A 27,695-nucleotide genomic window follows, 5' to 3' on the forward strand; every position below is an offset into this window, starting at 1 on the left:
CGGCATACCAAATATATGTTAAGCGTGCAATGAGGCCCTGCATGACGGTAATAACATTTTTGCATGCTCAGTGAATCCCACTCATCCAACACTCCCCTCGCTATGTTCTGAATCCGTCAAACAACATGTTTTCTGGGTCTACCGGTAAGTGACTTCGATGGCAACCATATGGAACTTCCCATCCAAGCTGAAGTCAGAAACCCGCTACAACAACAATAACCAGCCTGTTATGCATCTTAAATTGCTAAACTTTGCTCTAAGGCTTTCTAAGGTATATGAGAATAATGAGCAACTTCATTTATAACCTCAATACAAAATTAGAATCAAGACTAGAATTTAATAAACCGAAAATTTTGTAAAATTTGTCACAAATATACAGGATGTATATATATATTCAAAAAGTTAAAATTGGAGCCTCAAGTTTGACATTCCATAATGTCTGTATAATAATAAAAGGAATATGAAATACAAATAAATGTCCTAGTTGAGTCAAAAGGACATCGTGAGTAGCGGCGCACTCGCTGATCCAGTGGAAAAAGCACACACTTTCAATGCCATTAAAGCTGTTATCCTTTTGTGCTGGCTTTTGTACTTTTGTGTAAACACATTTTAGATTTGCAGGAGCAAGCAAACACCGGCCAACGTCCATTTGGCAGCCTTTTCTCTCGTCTTCAAGTTGAAAGTCCAAACGAAAGTGGGGCCGCGCATGCTACAAAAAAAGAACAAAAAAAATACAATAAAATAAAGTAAAAACAGTGAAAATAACATGAGTTTAAAAGTTATTTGTAAAATGAGTGAATTTCGACTGGCTCTTTGAGGTTAGGAATTTTAGAGCATCTCAGAAAGAAACAAAAATGAAGTAAAAGTTCCAGTAAGTAATGTCGTATGTCTTGAAAAGATGTTTGCGGTTATTATACCAAACAAAAATGATTTTTGAAATGTCAGATTTTTATTTAAGAAAAGCGGGATATTCACGTCTCGAACAGATATTAGAGGCTTATTAATTTGTTCGGTTCTTCACCTTTTATTTCCTCCTGTTTCTACCGTTTTTCCTTTTACCCTCTTCAATTTTAAATAAGTTAAGTTAAGTAGATTGATATTCGTGAGATCATGAAGACCTCTTTGATTGGTAGAGGCGCTTGTCTGTGGTGATGCCTAGAACTCTTAAGTATGGATCGAAACGACTGTCATAAATCTACAAAGCGCCTAGAGCCAGCCATGAGTATATTGCGCTGGCTAATATCTACTCGAAAAAATTCGTCGGGTTTTATGGCAACTTAGATGCTTCAACCTTCTCTGGCTAAAGTTGGACAGCGAAGGAGAATGTGTCTAGATGTTTCCGCCTCATCTTTTTCCATGCAACTTTGACGCGTTGCGTTCTCCATAATCTTTAGCCAAAACCCATGAGTGACAATGGGACAATGTCCAGTTAGGACACCAATCATTGCGGCCATGTGAATCTTGCCAAGAGCTAGTAGTTCTATATATCTCTGCGTTTCACTCTTGGTCAGAAGGCTCTCGGAACCCCACAAGTGCTGCTTGTTGACCAACGCTTGCTGAGCTAGGACGAGGCCCGACAGCACGACGACAGGGAAACGCCTGCTTGTTATCATTCTAACGGGATTTTGATAAGGAAGCCCCCTTCCGGCTTTACGGTTATCGACGATTCCGTTATGACCCGCCAATTTCTCCAGTTGTACTTTTTGCTACTTTTTTCCAGCTTAGCCTCGAGCACCCTTTTCTTTTATTTCACCGAAATAATACCCGAAATTGTTTGGACAATGGTAAGTTCCTACGTACAAGGACACAGCAAAGCACTCTAATGCATAAAAATATTACGTGTGCACATCGCTAAGTATGACTGCCTCAATGTCTGTATGTATGTGTGAGAAGAACTAAAATATAAAATATGAAATCGCATTAAAACCCAAATAAGTAAAGTGGTTAAAAAAAGCTGTCAAATCGATTATGAAATATATTTGGTGTATGAAATTTGGCCAACCATTTCCGGAAGCGCGAGCAAAGTGCCGGACAGCTGATGATGTTCATGTTGCCGCCAAGATGAGAAGAGGCGGGGCGAGTTGCATGCAATTATACACGCTTCAGTGGAAGAGTGGAATTTCCATTGTGTTGGTGATTCGCCATTCACTGGACACACTCCGCGTGATTGCTCTTCTTCATGTTCGTGTTGGTGTCTTTGTTGTTCCTGCTAATGCCGCGTACGTAACGAGTGTGTTCGTGTTGACGACGTTCGAAGATGAGTTTCATCAAGACGCACAAATCATCGACGTCAAATGTCGGCGACAGCAAAAGCAAAAACAAAAAAAAACAAATAAAAGCGTCGACAACAACAAGAGGGATAACTGAAAGTAGTCCGGAAACAGCAGCTGTGTAGGAAAAGCGAAAAGTAAACACTGGCATAGCATAGACTCTGCGGCGCTTTAAAGCACGTACAGACGTAAAAGCGTTTAGTTGTCTCTACTCATACATACGTAAATGTACTTATGTTTATTTGTGTGCTCGAGTATACGGATACGAAGATACTTTGTCAAACAAAAGAGCAGTAAGTAATCACTGGATTGCTTTTAACAAGAGAGAATGGATTCTGAAATCCAGAGCTACTAACAGGTTTATAGGAAGCTTCTGCTTCAAGGTTCAAAGACTCACACAGCTTCTTCTGGTGTGAACTGTGTGCTGATGAGTCTTAGAGATCACCAACGGGCCAAACTCGTAAGGCTAAGTGGTGGTCGAACAATAAGCCCAATACAGAATTTAAATTAGACATTGATCACTGTTTCAGAGGAACTTTCCTATGACTTTTCTTCTAAGTATTATTCCCATGAGACCTTTGGAATCCTTGAATTCCATCTGCATGAATAATATATTACTTTTAGAGAAACATTTCAATTTCTTGTAAGAGAACGACATCCTCCTCTTTCAAGCAAAAATATGAGTCTTCTAAAAAGGAGGATCTGCTACTTCAGTTAAACACGCTTTGATTAGCTAATGCTGATATTAAGATACACTCTTTTCACCTTTCCAAAATTGTAGGTATTCTTTGCACAGATTCCTAAAAAGCAGCTTTTGTTAATGAATGACTTATTGAGTGTTTTCTTCGGGGAAGACCATGCGAACTTTAAAGCAATTGCGAAATACTACTTCCACTTGGCTAAAACTTTAAAGGGTCTCGAAAGGCACATATATTTGCGTCTGTCATACTACTTTAGGACTTTAGGTCTCTTTAGTTGGGTTCATCTACAAGTTAAGCATTTAAAGCCACAAGAATTACTATTAAACGGCTGGTTCAATATGGGTTTCAGTGAAGAAGTATTACGAAGATGTAAATGACTGGCTCTATGCCCCAATCGAAGTTAAAGGGAATTCTATGTATGTAACGGCTGATCGAAGTAGAGGTACTGTTTTCAATAGTTTTTTTTTGACAGATCACGCATGGGTAGTGCCAAGCTGTCATGTAATTTTTGTTCAGTATTGTTTGGCATTTCATCACGAAAGGATTTATGCCTGAGCAACGTGTACAAATTGTTCTGTAAAGAATGTGTTTCGCGCGATTCGCTAAACTTATGGTCAACATATTCTGTCTACTTTGCGTACTATTCGCAAAAGCATTACCCATCTTGAGAACCAGCAATAATTATTGGAAAATATTCGACCGAATAGACCATGTTCGGCACGCAATGAAGAAAATATAGCAGGCGTAGCTGAGAGTGTACACGAAGACCGTGGAGAGTCGGCGGCGTTCACAGCAACTTGGACTGACGTATGGAACGATTTGGCGCTTTTTACGCCAAAATCGTAAGTTGATATGAAGCCGCTCGACCATCCCAAGCGACAATGCTTGGGCTCTTGAAAAGTTCCAAGAAGGTCTGACGTTTTCGAGCCAAATTTTGTTCAGCAATGAGGCCCTTTTCTGGCTCAATGGGTATGTAGATAAACAAAAGTACCGCAATCGGGCCGAAGAGCAACCTAACAGGATTCAAGAGCTGCCATTTAATCCAGAAAACTACAACAGTTTTGTAATGTTTGTGAGCCCGTAATATTATCGGTGCATATTTCTTCAAAAATTATGCCAGTGAGAACACAACTGTTAATGGCGACCGTTATCACGCCATGATAACCGACTATTTGATTCCTGAATTATCTGACACGTGGCCTAGACAATCTTCAAAAAATAAGTGCCAAAGAATTTTCTTTCGAATGGTAATAAACATCCAACATTAAATTTGAAGTTTCTGTGTTTTCTTTTAATAAAAGTAGGGCCTTTCATATATATCTGACCTGAGTGAGAACTAAGCCTGGAAAATCTTTTAGCTATCCGTATTTCTACTCGTCGGATATTTTATATCTAACGGACCGAAAACTGACGTCTGATTCTATTCGGAAGTGAAATATTCTGATGACAATAAAGCTAACATGTTCTTAAGCCTTCTCAAATATCTATGCCAACTTACGCGGCGGCTATACGGAAGGCATGCTGTGCGCGTTCCGCGTCAAACACTTTGTCGGATTACCGTAAAATAACCGCATATTTTCGGCCGATGGGCAGCATACTTTCATTTCATATTCGGCAACAACGCAGCCCATCCAACGCATAGATAAGAATTAGGTGAGAGACAAGGGATCGACTGAAATGTAGCAAGAAGCCTGCTGGCACTCTGCTAAATTGAAATGCAAAAACGTGCCAAAGCAATGAGCGTGGGCAATGAAAAGTCACAAGGAATTTGTGGCAAATGCGGTAAGTGAGCTGGCAGAGGAGAGAGTGTGCGAGGCAGCGGTCGATTGCAATGGGCAGAAAAGTAAAAATTTTCCGGAAAAAGCATGCAAGCAAGGCAACCAACATACTTACATACTTGCGAGCTCATATATGTATGTGTGGGCTTGTGCTTAACCATTTGAGATGACATATGGCGGTTAGAAAGGCATGCAAAGGCATATTAGTTTCCTGTGACTGGGTGGGTGGGTCTAGCTTTGCATTCGAGTGTTTTATGTCAAAGCACAGTGGTGTGATTGCAAAAAAAGTTTGTTGAAAATTTTCAATTTCAATTTATACAATTTTCGATTAGAGAGGGAAAATGGATGGATTTTTAATCAGAGATTTTTAAGTGGTTGTTATGGATAATGAAAAGCTAATTAATTTAACTAAAAAGTTAAGACAGGATTGTGAAAGTCAAAAGTAATCAGGACAACCGTAGTTTATTGGATACTCAAAAATTTAAAAAATTCAGAACTGCTTCATCACTTCTTCCTAACCAAGGCACAGTTTTCGTCGATATTCTTTCAAGAAACTGTAATTCTAGGTTTGTGTCTCGTCCACTCTGACGGGAATAACCTAAATCTGTACTTCATATTATGTGCAAACAATTTCACGTGAGAATGACCCACAGTGCGGCATTTGCATGCATTCCAGGCGAGTATTTGTGCAAAAGATATTCAACCGCAAACTGCATATGTTGCACACAATTAGGAAGCTCATCCATCCGGATGACCCGGAAATATTTGGGAATCTCCACCAAAATAACAATTAGCAATGTATAATTGTGCAATCAAGTAGATCTACTTCTGCACTAATTAATCATCAGTTCGCTTTGTAGATAAACCGTGCTGAGAGCATAAAGTGGGCTAAAGTAGAAATTGAACTCCGATAACATTAAGGAAACACAGAAGCGTCATTTTAATTATCATTGCGCCTAGATGTAGATTACGATTTTTTAAATATGTATTCGTTGCCTACATTTCGGTGCATGCTGAAGTTGGTCAAACCCATGCTACGTGAATTTCGTTGCAGAAAAACTTTTAGGTGAGTATCTTTTTCAGAAAAAAGACAGATAAAAATACAAGAGCAAATTCAAACTTACCGTATCTTGTAGACAGGGCATTCATAGACGTTTTTCGTATCTTGTTTATCGAGTAATACCGCTTTAATGAACATCACAGGCATGGCGGGAAATAGCTCCTTCAGAAAAGCATCAGCAATGGTACCCATTTTCATGTCCCAGCGTGCGCCCTCCATAAACAAACCGTTAACATAGGAGCCCTCCTTAGGCGGTGCACTGAAATTTCGTAATTTTAATATTTTATAGTCTCACGAAAACCATAAGAGCACAACATGACTTTGAACCTACTTAATTTCCTCCTTAGTCTTCTTAGTCACATCACAATTGAGGCACATACGATCCAAAGCCCATGCGTTTTTGCGCGCCGTCTGTTGCATAATGGCGGTTAGTAAGCTCTGCGGATTGAAGAAACCACCAAGCCAAATCGACGATGGCATACGAAAATCAGCTACCCAACCTTCTAGCTCGTGCAAACGCATTTGCAAATCCGCAAACCACGACTGTAGACCTAAGAGGCTGGGATATGCAAGTTTTGTCCACGATTCGGGTACCTGATCCATAAATAGTGATTGCATGAGCCCCTCCATAATGGACGAAATCGTTAATTCACCCTTCAAGCCCAACTCGAGTTCATGTAGCGAACGCTTCAATTCATTCATTAAAATATTCATGCGCTCACATTCCTGAAAGGCGACTATAATGTATGGATTCCGGTCTTCAACCCGTGCCATTAGTTCGGGTATATTGAAAGGCGATGGTATCTTGTCAAGTAGATCTTCAATCATGGCTTTGACTACATCCTCTTGTGACTGCGCCTCACCGCCACCCGATTCAGCGCCAGCAACACGTGGTTGCAATTCAAAGACAATGCGGAAAAGTCGCTCCGAAACGGTGGTTAGGAAACCGATTTCCGAATTCAAATGTAGACCGTATAAGGTGGGGCTTTCGGGTGGTAAAACATCATCGATGTAGTCATGGTAGCCCTGATATTTTAGTATACCGGGCGCAGGGAAGCCAGGACAAAACTCCAGATCACCGTCGATTAGTTCCGGCTGCATGAATTCCTGCAAGTAGGTGCGACAAAGACGTCGATCCCAGTCGTCGGTTATGTGGCCGCCATACATGATTTCGCCGAACAGATAACGCAAATCCTCCCACGGTACACGCGTATTCGCTTCAAGATAATTGTACAGCACATAAACCGAAATTGTTAGATCGCCCACATTGAAGGGGTAAACCCGATTCCAGCCTTGTGGTCCGAATTTGCGTCGCTCAGCTACTACTGCATGGAAATAGCAAAGCGCAAATAGTACCGCTTTGAACTCGGTTTCCTTTGAGCACATTTCGAGTGTTTCTTCATTGAAATTGTCCAGCGCTTTGTGCACATTAGCCTGCATGCCGGTCGGTGGTTCGTTTGTGATCTTAATGGCTGACTCGAGAATACCTTGTGGCAATATATGGAAAGCGGGATCAGCCGCTGGTTCAGCGCTCAGGAAAAGCCGGTAATTAGGATTGACATCAATAAGCGATGCTTCCATTTTCTTCTCTAATGTCGGTAGCCAACGTGCGACCAAATGTATGTTTTGTAATATAACCCAGTGACCTTTACGCGATGCTGTGTCTATTGAGTTTTCGGCGACAACTTCCTGTCCTTGACCTAGCGAAACGCTATGGAAGTTCTCATTATCACCATGATAGCCCATAACTTTGCCCAACTTCTCGACATCCTTAAGCGGATCAACACCGGGTGAGAGTACAAAGAATACATGTGTTTCGGGACTGGTCTCTTCGAAGGTTTTTGCAAACTCCATAGATCTTGAATCTATATACTTGCTGCCCAGTTTCTCTTCAATAAATACTTGCATTGCATAAGACATACGATCCGGTCGTATACAACGCATAATGCACAGACGCTGTATAGCTGATTTCGTTTTCCATTCTCCCGGAAACTTTTCTCGCTCCGGACACTCTGAGTCAACGAATTTCTTCCAACGTTTGTGTGAGCCCTCAATATCTTTGTCTAGATTTCTGAACGCTGGCAGATTGCTTAGAGCGCGTATGCCACCCCAACCGACATTGGTGAGGAAGGATAGTTGCGATGTCTGATTCGGCATGTAGGGATAGCGCAAGAGAAAGTCCAATTCTGCATGTTCGACTTCACCTGCGCTAATAAGTATCTGCAGACACATTTGAGTTAGAAAGATGAGTTTGTCAGACTCGAAGAGACCACGTGACGTGTACAAAAAACTGCAGTACGTTATGGAGTCGATTAGGTTCTCTACACGATCTTTAAGTTTTTCAGCGGGCACAGCGCGTTGCATGGCGTTTGAAAAGACAACGGTAAAAGCTTTGAGCGAAAATTGATAAATCGGATTGATTTTGAAAAGATCGTTGAGTATGAAGTAAATGATTGAAGCACGTTCTGAAGCCGGGCGATAAGCTTCACGTGCGGTGTCAATCTGCACCGCCGTAATTTTAGCCTCAGCCACCTTTACTTCAATTTCGTCTGCGGTCTTTTTGGTCTTCTCCAAATTCATCACAAGCGTAACATCCTCCAAAACATTTTCACCCGCTGAAGACAAGCGTTGCAATAAGTCGTCTTCCAAGAACTTCAACGTGATTTTGAAGTGATTTTGCTGTTGCGTCAAACGCGTGCGCATAACCTCTAAATCGGGACGTTCAACTTTCACCACCTCAGCCAGTAGCTGATCTTCGAGACCATCACGTGTAACTGTGAAATTGATCAAAGTGGTTTGCGCTTGCATTTCCGGTTTATAATGTGGATTAGCCAATTTGGTGTGTAAAATGAGACGGAATTTGGGATTAAAGTCGATTTCTCGGTCACCCATTTTGAGGCATGTGCCTTTCTTTATGAGCATGCGTCCCAGCAACGGATTGAGTACTGCATCTACATTCTCGCCAATATTCTCGAGCAGCAAAACATTGCCATTGGAGACAGCTTTCTCAACCATGTCTAAATAGCCCTTCATTGTGAGTCTTACGACCATTAAATTGTTTTGGTACTTTTGTTTCACCCATTTTATGCCTTGTCTGCAAAGAAATAGAAGTCGGAATTGAGAATGTATCTTGAGATTTCAATATATTTTTATGGCCTTGACACTCTCAGTCTAAATATCTATGTACATCGATTTAATTATTGCGAAAATAACTCAAACTTACAGTTGTGGGTCTATCATGAGCGGATAGCGATCAGAGTGCACCAAAATCGCCGCATTTTCCGCAGACATACGATCGCTCGGCAAGCCTTGGTTATTCCACTCGGCGATTTGTGCATCGTCGCAAATCATTTCGAAAGGATCACTATCTTCGGTAGCAGGAATTTTAGGCTAAGAAGAAAGATTTAATTTAGCTACAAAACTATTAAAAATTACACTCACATTGCTATTCTTGAAAGCGGGCCGCCACATCTTTTGCTGTAGCTCGATGCGATAAGGGCGCGTGAAGCAGCCGACGTACGAAATGAAGCACGAGATGAGCAGCATATCGCCTGGTAGTGTAATTTGGCCTTCTTTTAAGCTTTGAAGTGAATTAAAGAACGTGTAAAACTAGAAAAAAAGAATGGATAGCATATTTTTACCTCTTCACCGACTCGGTCCAGCGTATTTTTTCCGATGCCAAGCCGCCAATCAAACGATTAGCCAAGTCAATAGTGAAAGCTGTCTTGTCAGCCTCATCTTGGCACTTTTGTTTCTTGGCTAAGGCCTCATCATATTCCATTTGCAGCACATTCAACTGCTCCTCCAGTTCGAGTAGGCGATCGTTTAGCGCTTGTAGCTTGTCCCGCGCATCCTTCAGCTCTTGCTCGGCTTCGACGAGTGCGCGCTCCTTCGGCTCTACGATCAAATATACATCGTAGAAACGATTTATATTTATCACCCATGAACAGAGGCCAGCAGCTGCTGCTGATTTTGATAGGATTTTTTCGGGATTAAACTCTGAGTCGTTAATGTAGGGCTGTAGGGCTTTGATAATATCCGGATGTATATGCTTCTTGTCATAATTCACCAAATCGCTAAGGAATTTATCTACATTGCCCATTATTTGACGACAAGCCTTCCAGCTGCGATCTTTTGGTATCTTGCCTTTGGAAGCGAATAACACCAAAACGGCGGCGCACACGCTGACCACCGCTTCTGGCGGCGAACCGAAGGACTTCAATTCGGTTAGATTGTTTTTGTTGAGTGTATTAAGCGCCTCTTGTGCCGCAATTAGCGCTGGTTGTGCTTTACGGAAATCCTCCTCACACAGCTTGGCCTTAGCCGTGACATCCTCCTCGATTTGACGCACATTTTTCTCTTCTTTGGTGGCAAAAGCGCGCTCCTTGGACACTTTCTCATTTTCAGCACCCACAACTTTAATTAGATGATCGGCCTCTTCGTTTTTTGCTTTTAGCTCTACTTCTTGCACTTTGAGCACATCTTGTAGTGCATCGACTTCCTTCGAGCAGCTTGCCAACTTGATTAGTCCATTCTCCAAACGAACACGCCGATCTTGGTTGGCCTTCACTTTCTCCTGCAGCAGTTTGGCATATAAATTGATTAGTTCGAGGAAAGATTTCGGTGTGGTGTAGTTGTAGCGTTTATCGTTGGCCAAATAAACTGCTGAAATATCATTGACAGTCTTGTGCACGTAGGCCATAAACTTCGATACCGGGTTGGACAAATATTTGGGCAGCACATCGATTTCGTTGAGGAAACGTGCCGATACCGATTCGAGTGCTTCTTGTGGCCATTCGTGGAACCAATCGATGGTGGTGCAGTTCACGAGCGCTGGAAATTTGCGTGCACGCACACGCAACGTGGCACCGACGGGCGAGAAACACAGCACTACCTTTAGGAGACTGCGCACCTTGTCAATGAAATATTTCCAGCAATTTTCGCGTGTGTCCATAATACCCAATTGCTTGACCTCATTGCGCATGGCATTGATTATGTTTTCGACTTCGTCGTCTGGGAAAAGTTCGTGTATATCGCCGGAAGCAAGCATATCATTAACAAGTACCAAAAATTGCTCTCTAGCCACCTCTGAATCGGTCATTAAGAAACAACAGGGTGTTGATTTGACGCCTGCCTTCATGTATAACGTCGACAAGTTCGCCTTCAGATCATTATTACTGTAATCTTTTGTGAGTTGTATTTGGAAAACGTCCAACGAAGAGATAAAGCAAGCGAGACGCGTTAGTGACTGCTTGCCCGAGCCGCCAACACCAATGAGTAGCGCATAGCCACGTGACGATTCCAATATACGACTGATACGACAGACGTGCGCCATGGCGTCCTCGAATAGCACCAAATTCAATGCACCCACAAAGTCGTTATAGCGTTCTTGTGCCTCCGATAACAGCCGATGTAGTCGATCCCAGTCCGATATGGGCATATATTTGATATCGGAAAGTCCTTTCGCAAAGTGACAATAGATATGTGGTCGGTGAAAAACAATATCCTCGCTGAAGGTTTCGATGCCTTTGCGCACCATGTCTCCGATCAGCTTGCGGTAGTTGGCCATATCCGTGCGATCAACGAGCTTGTCTCCATAAACGCGATTGCATTCGTGCACCCAAAGTCGTAAGAGCATATTGGGATTGGGGCATGTTTCGAAATTAGCATAGAGAACACCCTGTACGGAAAAGCATGTGGTTTTCAAAAAGTTTAAAAAAGAGGTAAAGAGAAAGCATAGTAACAAACCGTAAGTGACGTTTCTAGAAATATGTAAGGGTTAGGTTTCCAAGAATATTTTTTAAGAGCTAATACTATTGAGAGTGAAAAAAATACTTTAAAGGCTAACTTGCGCTTTAAAGTGAAATCAGAGGTTTCAGTATAGAGGTTAAAGAAGCTTCCAAGATCTCTGTGTACTATTATTATAAGAAGGAAAGGAGAAACGTATAATTCGCGCAATCTAATCGGGTATTCATTAACGATGTCTTTCTAATGATATTAATAGAGTCCTTAGAGTCGCGGGACCTCTTCAAAGCTTTTAAGTCTCACCGGAATTACGAATACTGATTATTAACCGAGACACATGCAATGATTTTTATTGGAATTTTTGAATTGGAGGAAAAGGGGTCTTTTTTTTCAAGGGGCTGTGCAAATCTAAAGAGATTCAATAAATCTTCATTATATTATCTCAATGTTACCGAACTCTTTATGCCGCTAAATTTAATCTAAAGAAAATTACCGTAAAAATGTTAGCAATGTCACGTAAATTGAAATTGTAGTGGAACTTAATGGCCGTAGGCAGGAATGTGCTGGCGACCTTCTGATGCAATGAGATGGCCGTGTGTACGAGCGGTTCACCCAAGTTTATTACGGCTTTGTCGAATTTAAGGTGCGGTGTGGCCAAGTGCTGGGACAGTATGGAGTAAAGGATGTGGAAGAGCGCATCGGCAGCGGGGGCACTGAAGGAAGTAATTTTAATAAAGAGTAATAAAATGGAAAAAAATACACCTACTTGACGGCAAAAGAGCAGAAGTGTCGCTGTAAGCGTGGATTGATGGTGAACGAACCGGCCGAAGGGTTCATGCAGGAGACGAATTGACAATTATGTATGTCACGCAAAGTCATCTTCACCCGATCATACCAGTGATGGTAGTCCATAAATTGCCGTATTAGTGTGTGCGGCTGTACAGTGCCGTATTTGTCTACCTCCGGCATATTCATATCGTCCACAAAGTACAACATGTTCTTATTGCCCTGCGGCCCATAATTGCGACCGGCCTTCTTCTCCAACGGTTTCTCCAGCACGCGTTGCAGCATCTCCGAGGTCGTATAGAAATTGAAGGGCACATTTTGTATGGCATATTTTTCAGTAGGCAGGGCATTTAGTTTTGAACCCATTATAATAGTTTTTCCTGAGCCCGCAGCGCCGATCAGCATTACCGGATGGTTATCAGCGACAAGCACGTCCATGAAATATCGTAGACGCGTCGTCTCTGAAGTGTGCACCAGATTGGACTGTAGTGGCACATCCGGATCCAATTCGAACGATGGCACCAATTTGGTCCACGGTAGGAAATTCTTTGTTTCATGGTCCACGTAGTAGGCAAACACATTGTTGCCTGGGGGAAATTTAACAGCCTTAAATTCATTGATGAACCATTTGTGGAACTCGTTACGCCAGTCAATGATTTGATCTTGGAAGAGTGTCGAGCCGAAACCCCAAATTATGCTAAATACAAAGTAAATTTCGTACCAATCCTTTGGACAGTCGTTGGGCACATTCTGTGGTGTTAACATACAGTCGAGCAGGAAGCATGTCATTTGCAACATGGCGATATTAGAGATGGGCGTGATGCGCTTCAAGCGTTTATTAAAAACATCCAACATGGGCGGCACGTACTTGTCAAAGAGCACATTGAGCGTGGCCACTTCGGTTTGATTGGCACGTGTATTCAGCCACGATTGTATGAATGGACTCCAGCCCAAATCTTGCGGGTTGATGTAAAGTATACCAGCGCGCGACACTGTAGCGGGCGTAGCTGTTTTCAGATTAGCAATTTCGAATAGCAAACGCATCTCTTTCGTTAGAGCAATTCGTTCATTACTTGCCAGTGTCAGCACTTTGTTGTCATCCATGACCGTATTGAGGCTCTCAATCCACATGGGATCAATATCACCATCCAATACAATCCACTTCGGTCCAGTGCCACCTAAATTGGCTTGATCGCGCATTATTATGGAGAAGAGTCCATCCTTCCATTCACGCGTCGCTGGATTGACAATACCGAACAGTTCATCGTTCGTGACAGCTTTAGGGTTGAGATCATTGTAGTGTGGTTTGCGTTTCTGATTTTGATATGTTTTGTTTAATGTCTTCCAAACCTCCGATTTACCAGTGCCGGCGAAACCTATTATGAATACCGAATGCCTGACAGCAAAGAGTTCTTCCAACTGCACGATTTTCAAGATGAAACCATCTTCAGGTTGCAGTTTCAGATCAACAGCTGATCTCTTGATTACAGCTTCGAATTCCAATGAACGTTTTCTTGGCACATCTAAGTTAGGGAATAGATCGCCAATGAGTCCCATGAAAACCGGCACATCGTCCGTGACGATTTTCGGTATATTAAAGTCACGCAGTGCACGCATAAGCACTTGATCCTCAGGTCGATAGCGATCATCGCGCTGGAAGAGAAAGTTGATATGTTACATAAGTGATGGTGGATGGCATTATCGAACCAGAGCAATAGGTGCAACGGTCCTGCTTCCTGGGGTTACGGGCGCTATGAGAACTACCTCAACAAAGGCTCTGGAAGTTATTCTTGACATATAAGTCAAGTATGAGTCAATGCCTGCGCACAACCGGAGCAATTTTTTAAGCAGATGATATTATCTGGAAAGAAATGAAAATGAAAGACAGACGAGTTGGCTGGCTCGGCTGCCCTAGACCTCTTACGAGGGTTGCTTGAAGCAATGGAGCCTAGAGGAACAAATAACGCCTTGGAACACAAGCAACACTGGGTATATCAGAAAGTTATCCTGGGGTATTGTCGATTGTGGATAGATCAAAAAGCTCCTATTTCTAGGCCAAATTGACCTTATTAGTATTGTACGCTACCTACGCTTAGGATTCTACCTTCAAAAAATGGAAAAAGTGGAGCCGGCGAAATATATAGTATGCGCGAAGGACGTTGAGAGGCTGGAACATTATCTATACCCATGCCCAGCGTTCAGCTGGACGAGACGGAGCACATTCCACGGCTCCCAATGCTCGAACTTAAGAGACATTGGGCAGCTGGGATGGAAAAAATCAATTTTTTTTTTTACTAAGTCCACTGAGTTGCTGGATTAGGTTTTGTTTAGCTTACCACCCGGGATTATTAGACCAATTGAACGGTCTAATGATGGTCTAGGTGGCGCCGCCTGCGGTCTGGCCCTCACAGCCTGATTAAATACTTTATGTATTTGCCTGAGACCTTTCTATCTACGAATATGAGAATCCGGTCAATCAGCTGCAACTGAAAAAGCACTTCGCTGCTAAAAGATCAATGTCACACATTCTTTCTTCGGCACAGAAAATGTGTAACTAAATTAGCAGTATCTCTTAATGACACTGGCTTCGAGTCGAACATCGTTTATGTCGCCATGGACTAATTTAGCGAATGTGGATTCCGCATTACCGTGCACACGAAAGTTTTAATTAAAATGTGCTGCACTTCGACATTGGAGCCATACATTCGGATGTATGTATGCACATACAAGTATATTTGTGCTGCATCCGAGATTGTGCAACGGAAACTTTGGTAACTGGTTAATGGTATTAGTTGGTACTGTGAGCTGAGGCATGCAATCGGCATGGACGTGACGCTGGCAGTAAAGTGCCAAGCTAAATGAAGGTGTTGACATAATCAAGGACATCGACAGTGGCGAAAACAATTGTACACTCAATAAACTAAAACAGGATATGATGACGATGATGGCGAAGGCGAAAACTGGCGAGTCTTAAATGAACTCGTGCTGCTAATGGGGCTACGGGCAACTCCAAACTCTGTGACACAACTGCGAGTCAGGAAAAGTTTAACTGCTAGTTGAAAATGTGTGTAAAGCTTTTGGCAAGGCTATAAGCCTGCGGAAGCCAAGAAATAGCGGATGTGAGCCTCTCTGGCGTATGCGATACGCGATTAAGTTTGTCACCAAGTTTTGGGAAATTTGCTAAGCTAAGGACATGACTTCGTCGTTTCAGTTGCTGCTGTGTGTGTGTCGATAATTAAATATATATAGCTATATTTTTATAGAAACTTACACGTAGTGAACCGGCTACTACTAGCACTGACTTTATGGCGCGCAAACCCCAATCGTAGTGATCCTGCTTAGATAAGAGCTCCTTGCATAGCGTGTAGAGTGTAATGAATTTTTGCGCTAACGGACGTGCTTCCTGGAAGCCTTCCGCGACCATCATGATTTCGCTGATGAGCGCAAAGTCCGGCACAACCATAGCGCAGGGTCGATAGAGTGCTTTCAGATTCTCGGGCAACTCGGCACGTCCAGCATATCCGGGATTCATAGTGATAAACATGCCCACAGTTGGGCGCAGAGATATGATTTCACCCAGAAAGTTAAACATCACTTTCTTGGCCTGCAAAATAAAGTAAGGTTAAATTCTAGTCTGGTTACTTTGAAGACTTGAGTCTCACTTTGATGGCATCCTGTATGCATTTGACCTGCACCGCCACCACGGAGAGCACCTCAACTGATATGCGATTAAATTCGTCGAAGCAACCCCAAGCGCCTGTCTGCGCTAGACCTTTATGTATATTACCGCAAGATTTATAATCCATCTGCTCGGAGCAATTGAATACATAGACCATCATGCCAAGTGCGCGGCCCAAATCCTTAGTGGTTTCGGTTTTGCCCGTACCAGCCGGACCCGCGGGCGCGCCACCCATTACCAAATGCAGTGATTGTGTTAAGGTTATGTAACAACGATCGGTTAGCGGCGTGATCACCAGTCGCGGTGTATTGCCGAGATATTCGTAGTCGTATTTAAATTGTGCATCGCAGATATTCGCAAAACAATCGTCGAATTTCAAGTCCCAGCGATGACGCAGCTGGCTTTGCCACTGAAATGCCGTGGCCAGCTCTACTTTGGCGGAAATAATTTTCGCTACAACATCACGACTATGCACATCGATCGTGCAGACGGTCATGATCTTTTGACGATCGGCTGGTGTGAGATCGGTGAGTAGAATATTAATCAAATTATTCAATTGCGCCACTTGCTTTTTGTTGTAGTCTTTTATGGCATTCTCATAGCGTTGTTGCACCTTTGCGAAGGCGTCGTTCGTTTCGGTTGTCCACCAGATCTGCGTGGTCACCAAAGCGGGTTGTGCGGGCCATTCGAATATCCAAATGTGTCGCGGTTTCTCCTCATATGCGATGACAGCGCGCCGAAAGTGATCACGTAACGTATCACGCATTCGGTCCGTAACACGATTGAGCCACACTTCGACTTTGCCGCTACAATCACAATTGTCTAAGAACGGCACGAACTCTTCATGTTCCTTCGCAATCATGCCGACAGCTAGTTTTGTGCCGGCAATGAGATTCAGACGACCCATAGAGTCGTAGAGCTTTGTCAAATGACGGCAAACCATTTTAGGATTATTACCATTAGAGAGTATGTCCAGTAAATCGGCGGAGGAGACAAAGTAAAAGCGTGGATATGCCAAGCGTTTGGTCTCCAGATAGTCGTTGAGTGCTTTCTCGCACATTGTCAGTTGTTTAAGTAGTCCTTCGAGTGTGTCGTAGAGTTTGCTGTTGGGTCTGTTAGTTGAACGCACCACATTGCGATCAGCATTCATTTGATTCAGTAATTGCTTGAATTCGCGATCAATGTAATCGAAACGTTTGGAATCTTCGGGCAATTGTGAACGAATATCCTCCGAACCGATGAATATACTCTCGAGATATTGCCATTTACGTTGCACTTCAAACCACGAACCGATGATTTGATCCGCATTCGATAACTTTTGCTGCCATAATGCGACTTCCTGCTGAAAGTAGCCGACGTACTTTGATGATGCCATATTTTGTAGCTGCACTTGGTTCTCTTCCAGTGTTTCGATCATTTCCTCTGAAGCTTTAAGTAACTTCAGTCCCGTGCGCTCGTGTATATCATTCTGGAATTCCATATTGGCCCAAGTGTTCGCCAAATCCTTAAGTACTTTCTCCATGGCTTGTTCTTTAACTGACTTGTCTACAATGCCCTTAACTTCTTCTTCATATTCGTGCAGATTAAGATCTATCAAGTCTTTGAGTGTTGTCGAGTCGTCCATGCTGAATTTAACACCAGTAGTTGTCATCAGCTCAACCCAGTGACGATCGCGTATTGCGGGATTTTGTAGTTCCGTTACCGCACGCAATGAAGTCATCAGATTCTTTAGCTGATTCTCAGTGTGTATGTAAGGATCCCAAGAGCGCATTTCTTTGCCCAAACCACGTAACTCTTTGCCGAATTTCTTGCATTCCTGATCCATCGACTCAATGTCAATTTTCTTCCAAGGTGTCTTCTTCCATTCGTCGATTGTGGTTTGTATTGTAATTGCAAAGTCCCACATCACCTTCAGCAGCTGCAAGTCCTTGCGACAGCGTTCAATCTTACTTGCATCTGGACCTTGTAATTCGAATAGCACAGCAGATTCAGAGAGCGACTTTTGGCGCTCCTCCAGTGCGCTTATCTCCAAGTCTGCTTCGTCGATAAGCTCATATGGATTGCTGCATGGCACGTGGAAGAACTGTTGGTGGCAGACGGCAAAAATTAAAGCTTCCACTTTAATACCAAAATTTAGTGTAAATACCTTTTTTCGTAGAAACCGCTTACGATATTGACTCGCCATCGTGTCGCATAATATAATACGTTTTTCAATAAGATCGACTTGGTAGGACTGTATGGGCGCAATAGTTTGCTTGACCGCCGCAGCATTCTTCTTCACTTTCATCCATTTATCGGGTAGCTCGTTCAGCTGTAAGGAGAGAACGGGGAAATGAAACGCAAGTAGCTTAGTCTGCCGCATCAACTTACCTGCGCCAAGACGCTATCCTTAAAGTCGTAATTGTACTGTTTCAGCAGATCCACAACCTCGCGTAACGGATCGAACATATAGTCGTATGTGTATTGTTTTTCATTGATCGTATTGAGTACAGAAAGAATCTTGAGCAAACCTTCAAAATCATCTTTATTGAGTTCGATTTTCAATGCCTCATTTGCTTCCTCTACGAAATCTTCCAGTTCCTGTTTTCAATATCAACAAATATTTATTATAAAGTTTAATTTTAAAATAGAATCCCAAGTCACCTGCAGCGAGTTCATAACGCGATCGATGAGATCTTGTTTAAAGAGGCTTATCCACTTAGAAACCTGATTAAGCACTGCATTTTTGAAGCCCTTCTTATTTAAACGCAGCCAGACATTGAAATCAATGAAGGATTCCCACTGAGAGATCTCATTTTGCAAAGCAATGAATTTGTCCAACTGTAAGATGTAAAGATCACTTCTCAGATTATTCATATTAACGTATTTTTGACACTCTTACCTGTTCTTTGTAAATATTTAGCGGTGGATAATCATCTTTTATCGGCTTCAAACCTGACTCGCCTTCACCTTCGAGTTCCGCTTCACGCTCGGCCACCGTCAACGGTCGGCCATACTTTTTAACTTCGGAAAGATATTGTTGTTTGTCTGAGAGCCACAAATACGAATAATCCATATAGAGCTTGGAGTGCGAACGAATCTGCTGCAAAGCGAATTTAACTCTACTCATGATTTCATTACGTTGCTTCTGGAGTTCTGGTTTATCTTTCAATTCATCTGTTGGTTAAAATTAAAGAAATATTGGTGAGATCTAGGGGGCTGAATAAATGTCAAAGGAGATAAAGAAAATAGCCGTGTCAGTTCAGTTATTGAAGTCGCAGAATATTAGAGGTTAAAGCAATTTTAGATTATTCTTACCAATATACATACCGGAAAGAAATAAGTCGAAAATATATTTTTAAAAAGCTTGATCTGTTCCATAGCTAATTTTGTTGAGAGACTTTACTATTATTCTTAGTGTTTGGTGAGTGTCATTGACGTTTATGATAAGTTAGGTCGATAGAAAAATTTCAGAATATCTTTGAAAAATAATCTAACATACCCATAAAATTTTCGGGTTCTTCGCCTTCCTGTGGTGGATCCTGTGCCACACGCGGCAACATGCTCATCATATTATACATATCATCAATCAAATTATCTATATGCATTGTAAAGCCATACGGTGAACTGGGATCCAAATTTAAAAAGTAAACAACTAGTGGTTCTTGCAACTCCATGAGAATTTCAAAAATCGGTGCATCATTTTCGTAACGATTATCGATTTCCATACGTAAGTATGTAATACTTGTAATAACAGCATCCAGGAGTTCTGAGGCGATTTGTGTATCCACATATTTCTCATATTCTCGGAATTGTTCACGTTCTGTCTCGGTTAGCGTCTGCAGCAGATCATAACGATGCTGCGGCGTAATGATCTGCGAAAATACCAAAATAATGACAGTTTCAACCTTGTGGATTATAATAGGATATATTTACAAACCTCTCCCTCCGAAGATGCCTCTTCTATGCCCTCGTTCATCTGTTGCGTGAACCGCTTGGCTTCTGGCACAGCTTTCTCAGCAGCAGTAACTGCAGCGCTAACAGCCGCTATATTTGGTGTGGGACGTTCTTCATCATCTTCCTCTTCGAACGCCTCGCTGCTCTCCTCAATTACATACCGTTGCGGTATGTCAAAGAAGAGCTTTGCATTCTCGTACATCAACTTATCGATGAGTTCTTTGGTATTATTTGCTTGTTTGACACGTTTGGCAATAATATCCGCGCGGGGCTCGACTCCCAGCAGTGCTTTTGGATTGAGGTCTTTGCGTTGGAATAATGGTACTTTACCCCAAGCGTTGATGCTTTGCTTGATCGCATCCAAATTGGCTTGACATTTCTCGATGCGCTTTTGTAAATGGCTAATTTTACCAAATACTTTGTTTATAAAACGCTGATCTACAATTTTTGGGAGAGAGAACGTGAGCAAGATTTAATTAGTCAGATAACCATTCGAAATCTTAATTCTATCTACCGAACGACATCCAGATAATATCGCTAATCAATGGCTCCATATAACGTTCAATTGCGCTCAACTCGGCTCGTATTAAATTCATTTCACTCGGCTGCGATCGCGAGTTAATATCGTTATACCATTCGGCAATGCGCATAAGCTTGAGACGCGCTTGCTGTGTGAGAACAGGAAAAGAAACTTTTAGTTATAGCTTTTATGTGATCATAACTTTAGACCAAATGGAAGAAATTATTGCAGGGTTAATGAATAAAGCATGAAAGATCAGTATACATTTTGAAAATAAATCGGTTTCTGAAGAAAGCTTGGCAATACTACACCTACTTATATTTAAAGCATAATTTGTATTTACCCAGAACTCTTCACTTCTTTCGTAGAATTCTATCAGCTCATCTGGAACTTCGCACTCCATGATACGCAATACTTTAATATCCTTCAAAGCATCCATTAATTCTTGTGTGAAATTAACCGAGAGCACACCTTTATCGTCCTTCTTCAAAAGGGTCTGTTGCATGCCAAAGGCAATCTGATCACGCACCATTGTATACCATTCCTCAAGTATCGCCTGCTTCAGAGCGTCGATTTCATTTTGCATTTGATTGTAAATCTCCAGTGTTTGTTCGCCATATTCATTGTCAAAGAGTCTAAGAGTTAAGGAGAAAACAATTTCGTAATAGTAAGTGCATGAAAGTGTATTAATTACGGATATTCGTAGAGTTCGTAGTCGGACTTGATCCAAGTGATGCGATGTCGCAATTTATGTAGCCACGAGATAGCGCCAGAAACTTTGGGAAAGCAATCATCAGTGGGAAGAGCCTAGACCAAATGTACATCAGAAGTTAGAAAATCATAATTATAAAAAAATTAATGTGGAAATAATAAAATATTAAAATTTTTTTTCAAAAGAGGGAGAAAAGTTGCCTACATTTAGGCCTAATCAGTTAATTTAGTCAAGTTGCACACCAATTACGGTGCCATCAAGTGTAGGTTTTTGGCTGAATTTAAAAATAGTATTATTGTTGCCAGACTAATCACTTTTTCACTATAAAAAAATCAATTTCTTTAAGATGTTCGATCATTAAAATTTTATTTTTTTTATCTGAGTCACCTTAACACCGGATTTCCTGTAAATGTCCTCGAAAACGTTGAAATCCTTTTTCACTGCATGTATCTCTTCGGCCAAATCATCCACCAATATATGCATATGCGGATCCAATTGCTCCTTGATAATCGGACGTAACAACAAGCTGCCGCAAAGCATCAGATCATGTGAGTCCAGCAGCGCCAATTCGAATTGGAATGCAATGCGGCGCTCCAATTTTTCGGCGAAGTCATGAAATTTCTCGACATCCTTTTGAAATTGTTCAACAGACTCGTCGGGGTCGAGCACGTTGTACGTCACACCATTCGTCCAATCACGATACTTGTTATTGAATTCCTCGAGAATTTTGGTTAGTGCCGCTGATATCTGGCGACCCTTCAAACCGCCAACTGTGATCTTTTCTAGCTTTAGAAAATCACGGCCGGTATCGAAAATTTTCCTCATCACATAAAGACGTTCAACAAAACGATCTAAGCGATCGAAAATCGTTTTCGGATGCCATGTCCAGTCTTGCGAATTGAATTGTGTGCCAATTTTAAATTTCTTCAAACTCGAGCGACAATGATCATAAGTTTTCCTGCACGATGAAATGTTCAAAATGATTCCTTAGTCAATTGTGCTCACTATATCACTTACTTGTAGTATGCCACGTGATCAATATTCAATATTGTGCGTTTATAGGCCTCGTCGACATCACCGAAACAGCTCTCGGGTTCTATGGTTAAGATGACATTCTCGATTAGCGAATTGTGCCACAGTTCGAAGAGCAAAACCATATTTTCCAGCGTGTGAAAGTATTTGGAGTGTCCCCACACCAGCCCGATGGTCAGGAGTACCGGACGCAATTGTGCGCGATTTTCATCCATTCGATTCACTTCGAAAGAGTCGATAACTTTGCGCTATGGAAAGGTTTTGTACAATAGTTTACTCTCAATTCTAAATGCACAATTCTTGTTGAGCTCTTACCAGTGGTGCTAAGTATTTGGTTATATCGCGTGCTTCGGCCAATGACTGCAGCACCAGCTCCACAATCTTACGATACGTGGACTCGAAAACGGAATTTATTTTTTCCAGCACAAAGCCGATTGTTTTTATGCGCTTATCACCTAATTGATCGGCTAAATTCTCTAAGTTCTCTAGGCGTGACTCCCAGAAGCTGAAGAGGAGATCCGGCTTCGGATGTGTTTCCTTGGCATAGATGCGTTCGCGTGCCTTTACCAAAACCAAATCTTCAACCGAGTCGAGCCATTTCACCACCATGAATTCCAATGAATGCTTGAGCAGGTTGTTGAAGTTGTTCAAGTTACTGGGTTAATGGATATATATTTGTTAATGAAAGTTAGTTAGATGGTTAAAATGGAATAAAACGGACCGTGATCAAGTTCTAAAAGCAGATGACTAAGAATTACGAACCAAGTCAGATTATACCGAAGAAATTTTAAATGCAGAGCATATTTAGTATAAAGAACACTTGATTTGAATTCTTCAGTTTCTGATCTTAAAGATCTGGTCTAGAAATATTCTATAATGCTCCTATATTTTATAATGTTCTCTCACGCCTAAAAAGTACAGTTACATATATAACTTGTCTGACAGTTTGATCAGCTTCTCTGCTTTTAGTTATATCGTGGATTAAGATTGTTGTTGTAAGAAGTCTTGGTATACGGACCGACCGTGATTGTAAATACTCCATAGCTTTAACACACACGTCACCTTGAATACCTCACCACACTCACCCGATTGCGATTTGTGGTGCGCAATCCATCACTTCGTCGATACAAATGGGTAACGGTAGAATTGTACGATTTATAACGATGCCCTTCATTTGTGCAATGCCGTTGCGTAAATCCTGTGATTCGGTTTTCATATCATTAACTATCACCGATGTCCAACCGTCTTGATTTACGGGATTATTGACCACAGGGAAGATAACATCATCGCAGAGCACCGAGAGGTTTTCCAGCACATTTGGTAGTATATCGCCAATCATTAGTTTCTGTGCGATTTTGTTGGTGAAAAATAATTGAAATGTTAAATAAAGAACCAAATAATGTGGCAACCACTTACGCTGTCCATATCCTGCAACGACAGATCGGATGGTATTTCGCGGCGCATGAAGTAAACAATTTTACTGCGCGCCTTTGCGGGGAAGTCGAATGCGGGCACCAAAATAGAAGCGTTATTCAGGTAGAATACCAAACGCGGGTGGCTGGAGTCGTTGAGGAATACTTGGATTACTTCCTGGTTGAAGGTAGTTTAGAAGAGAAATGAGAGTAAAATTTATGTTAGAAATATATTTTGGAATGAAAATTCTAACTGTTTTGATCTTGTAAATTAAAAGGTGTACAACATAGTGATCCTTGTGTTAATATCAGAAGAATGTTTTAAAACTTTTTCAAAAGAATGGCCAAGTAAATGGTTTATCGATTTGACTAATAGCTAAAAGCTTACGGTTTCTAATTTTTCTATCACTTTAAAATATTTAATAACCAGCTGAACCTTATATAAACGTAATTACAATTAATTTCCTTTATAACAGGTTTTTCAATAACGACGCTACAAAAGTAGATCGATATTATGGAGCGAATGACACCATATTTTTTCCGCTCTTTTGACATTTATCTTTAATAAGATTTCCTATTTCATCATGGAAGGATATACGATCCGACAAGTGGCTTCAACTTTAAGAGCGCTACATCCAATTTATGGTCGTCATAATTGTCCTGTTAGATCAGATTGAGCGTGTAGTGGAAAAATTTGAATCCACAGGCACAATACAAAATGTTCCCGTGGGGGTTTCAATAGAAACACTACAAAAGTTGACCCATAGGACAGCAAACGACGACCAATTTTTTCCTGTTCTTTCGTCATTTCTCTTTAGTATGGTTTGCCATTTTATCATGAAAAGATATACCATCCAACAACGAGTCCAAATCATTAAAAGTTACTACCAAAATTCGAAGTCAGTGGCCTCAACTTTAAGAGCGCTACGTCCAATTTATGGTCGTCATAATCCTCCTATCAAATCAACAATTGAGCGTTTAGTGGAAGAATTTTAATCCACAGGCACAGTACAAAATATTCCCGTGCCAGCAAGATAAAGAAGTGCCCGTAGAATCGATAATATTGCTGCCGCTAGCGCATCAATTGAGGAAGACCGAAATCAGTCTCTCACATGTCGTTCTCAAGCGTTGGGCATCTCTGTGGGCATTCGTTGTGGTGAATTTCGCGAAAAGCTCTTGGCCTACATCCTTAGAAGATAAAATTGACGCAAAAACTTAAGCCGCCTAACCACCAGAAAAGTCGAATGTTCGTGAATTGGGCTGAGCAACAACTGATCCGTATTTTCAACGAAAACTCATCTTCAGCGATGAGGCTCATTTCTGGGTGCATGGCTTCGTCAGTAAGCAAAGTATGCATTATTGAACAGGCAGTAATCCACACGTACTCCATAAGTCACTACTGCATTCCGCAAAAAATATGGTTTGGTGCAGCTTATGGGCCAGCGGCGTCATTGGGCCGTACTTCTTCCGTGATGATCAAGACCGACGCGTTACTGTAAAAGGGTATCGCTCCCGCTCAATGATAACCGAATATTTCTGGCCCGAATTAGATGATATGGACTTGGACAATGTGTGGTTCCAGCAGGACAGTGCCACAAGCTATACAGCGAATTTCACAATCGATATATTGAAAACGAAGTTCGGTGAACGTGTTAGCTCGCGAAATGGCCCAGTCTATAGGCTGCCTCGGTCGTGCGACTTGACACCGTTAGACTATTTTCTGCAGGGATACGTCAAGTCTATGGTCTATGCCAACAGGCCAGCAACAATTGATCAACTTCGTATGGATATCGATGATTAAATTGCAGCAGTACCGCTGAGTTCCATACACAATGGCATCAAATATACTTTCAAAGGAGTAAAGAATTTCATTGATACCCCTTTCTGTTTTATTAGAAAAAAACTTTTGTGGCGCTCTTATTAGAAAACCCGTTATAAAAATAAACTGACCAGTTTTACAAAAATAAATGTTCAGAGTAAGCAGATCGACCCCAAACTACTATTTTTCTTTCAAGAGACTGTGAGAGAGCGACATGTTTAAAATTCAATCAACTTTTTCTATCCTTTGCTTTTTAACACTAAGAAACTCTTAAAAATTTAAAAAATCTAAGAAATCATTGCAAAATCAAACATTTACAAACAACAAAAATTAATTTACATAAACATGTTCGCAAGCACTTACTTTCGACTCGGGCATGCCCATTAGTTTTACCCAGCGCTCATTTTTCAAACGTAACGTTTTCATGACATAATTATTGAAATAGTCAAAGCGATCGTCGACTTTCTCCTTCTTTTCCTTTTCTTCGGGTGCCGCCATGGTGGTGGACGAGGAAGGTCCTGCACTAGCTGGTTTTTACTTTAGTGGTACGAGCGTGTAGTTTAATGGCTTTCCTTTTCACTTTTTGCGCAAGAGCTTCGAATATGCTGGATACTGCTTTTTGTTCCTTTGGGTTCTCTCCTTCTTTTATAGTTATTGGATAATATTAAGTTATTTACTGTTTTTTTTTTATAGATGTATAATATTTAGTCTTTGCTATTATTTTTGTGTTAGTTCTTGTAGGTTTTTGATATTTTCACGGAGCAAATTTGCTTCCGTTCAGCTTGAAAAATTTTTCGGTTTGAAAATTATTCGTCATAACGTTTTGACATTTTTTCTATTTTTTTCAAAACGGGCGACTCCAATCTGTACGTTGACGGGAAAAAATTGTGTTCGTACAGTTTGAATATTTTTGAGTACGCACTTTTGTGAAAACAATAATATTTACTTTTTTCCAGAGCTCATTGACCTTGTAGTGTTTGTTTTTGAAAATTTTGTTTATTACATAATTTGTAAACAATAATATTGACAATTTGGGAAATAAATATTTATGTGCTGTTTCTCTATGCTTACTTTTATTTGATGTTTTTCAAAGTCATCGGTCGTTTGTTTTAGGGCTTGAAGGCTTGATTTCAAATGCTTTTTGTTAGAGTCAAAAGTATACAGATCAACGAAATTGATTAATTCGGATATATACATTTTATTGAATGGCCAAAAATTCAAAAAGGAAATAAAGAACTTTGGTTCTATTAAATAATTCTTAAATATTTGTCATATAGACATTTAAATCATAAAAACCTTTGAGAAAGAGAGTCATTCGTCTAAAACATTCCCCAGTTAGAAGCCAAGACCATTGACTTTAAAGTTAACATAATGCAATTAATCACAAAAATTAGTGCAAAGTCATTAAAAGTTGGTTCCTCATTCCCCTCACAATTAACTTTATTTTAGTTTGGAATACTTTCCTGGAAGTAAATTGTCATCTAAAAATCTTGGTAATTTTAAATTTCATATATTCCAAGTATTACTTCGTATTCGGTGGGACTTACGAAATAATTTGAAATTGGACCCACAGATTTTTTAATCCGATCTTTTGCTATTAGAAAATTCTTTGTAACACAATTTTAGCATCTTCTACCTAATAATATTTTAAAAACGTTGTAAAGATTTTCAGTCAGACCCGTCTAGATTATATAGACGGATGCTTTGTGTCAGAAATTTCTTTGGTTATGTTATCAGACAAAATATTGTGTCAAGATTTTAATATCATAAGCCAAACTCGGTACCTTAAGCACCAATTAAGGAACATAGTGAAGGTTTCTTGTCTCTCTGCTCACTCGCGACGTAATGGTGCCGTGAATGAGTAAATATAAAAACATGCAAAATGTGAGATCCTCGCATTTAGGCAGGATCAATCTTGGCAGAAGATGCAGCAAGTCCTTGTCGCATTGGCCTCGTTGTTACCTGTTCTTGAGGGACTACAATATAAGACTTTGGAACATACTTGTTTTATGATTGTTCCGATAAGTTAATTTTGCAATACTTTTTTGTTATAATCTGCTCCGGAAACTGAGAGACAGACTGAGGTCGTATAATCTTAATGAATTTTCTAACACTATTATCGATATCGGCATCGGTCAGTTGGCCATGGCTCACAACCACAAATCGTTTGTTTCAATAAAATTTATTCAATATATTCACATACTAAAAAATTATTAAATCACATTCGAATTTTAATTTTGCCATC

At 41.0% G+C, this 27,695-nt stretch overlaps 1 protein-coding gene across 1 annotated transcript; it reads right to left on the reverse strand.

Annotated features, from left to right (window-relative positions):
• Window positions 1-416: 416 nt before the first annotated feature.
• LOC120766410 (dynein beta chain, ciliary) lies at window positions 417-25,948 on the reverse strand. Its single transcript, XM_040091861.1, has 25 exons — window positions 25,814-25,948; window positions 23,636-23,809; window positions 23,305-23,564; window positions 22,535-22,874; window positions 22,205-22,467; window positions 21,575-22,145; window positions 21,170-21,282; window positions 20,819-21,110; window positions 20,470-20,623; window positions 19,939-20,393; window positions 19,501-19,873; window positions 18,901-19,175; window positions 18,663-18,839; window positions 18,390-18,599; window positions 18,166-18,330; window positions 16,003-18,102; window positions 15,612-15,944; window positions 12,321-13,993; window positions 12,048-12,267; window positions 9,451-11,489; window positions 9,251-9,389; window positions 9,033-9,199; window positions 6,141-8,903; window positions 5,874-6,068; window positions 417-709 (listed from the first exon to the last, which is right to left on the reverse strand). The coding sequence occupies exons 1-25, from the start codon at window positions 25,946-25,948 to the stop codon at window positions 610-612; spliced, it is 13,686 nt and encodes a 4,561-aa protein (XP_039947795.1). The 3' UTR covers window positions 417-609.
• Between the last annotated feature and the right edge of the window lie 1,747 nt (window positions 25,949-27,695).

The sequence above is a fragment of the Bactrocera tryoni genome, chromosome 1, assembly GCF_016617805.1.
Source record: "Bactrocera tryoni isolate S06 chromosome 1, CSIRO_BtryS06_freeze2, whole genome shotgun sequence".
In the NCBI taxonomy this organism is placed as follows: domain Eukaryota; kingdom Metazoa; phylum Arthropoda; class Insecta; order Diptera; family Tephritidae; genus Bactrocera; species Bactrocera tryoni.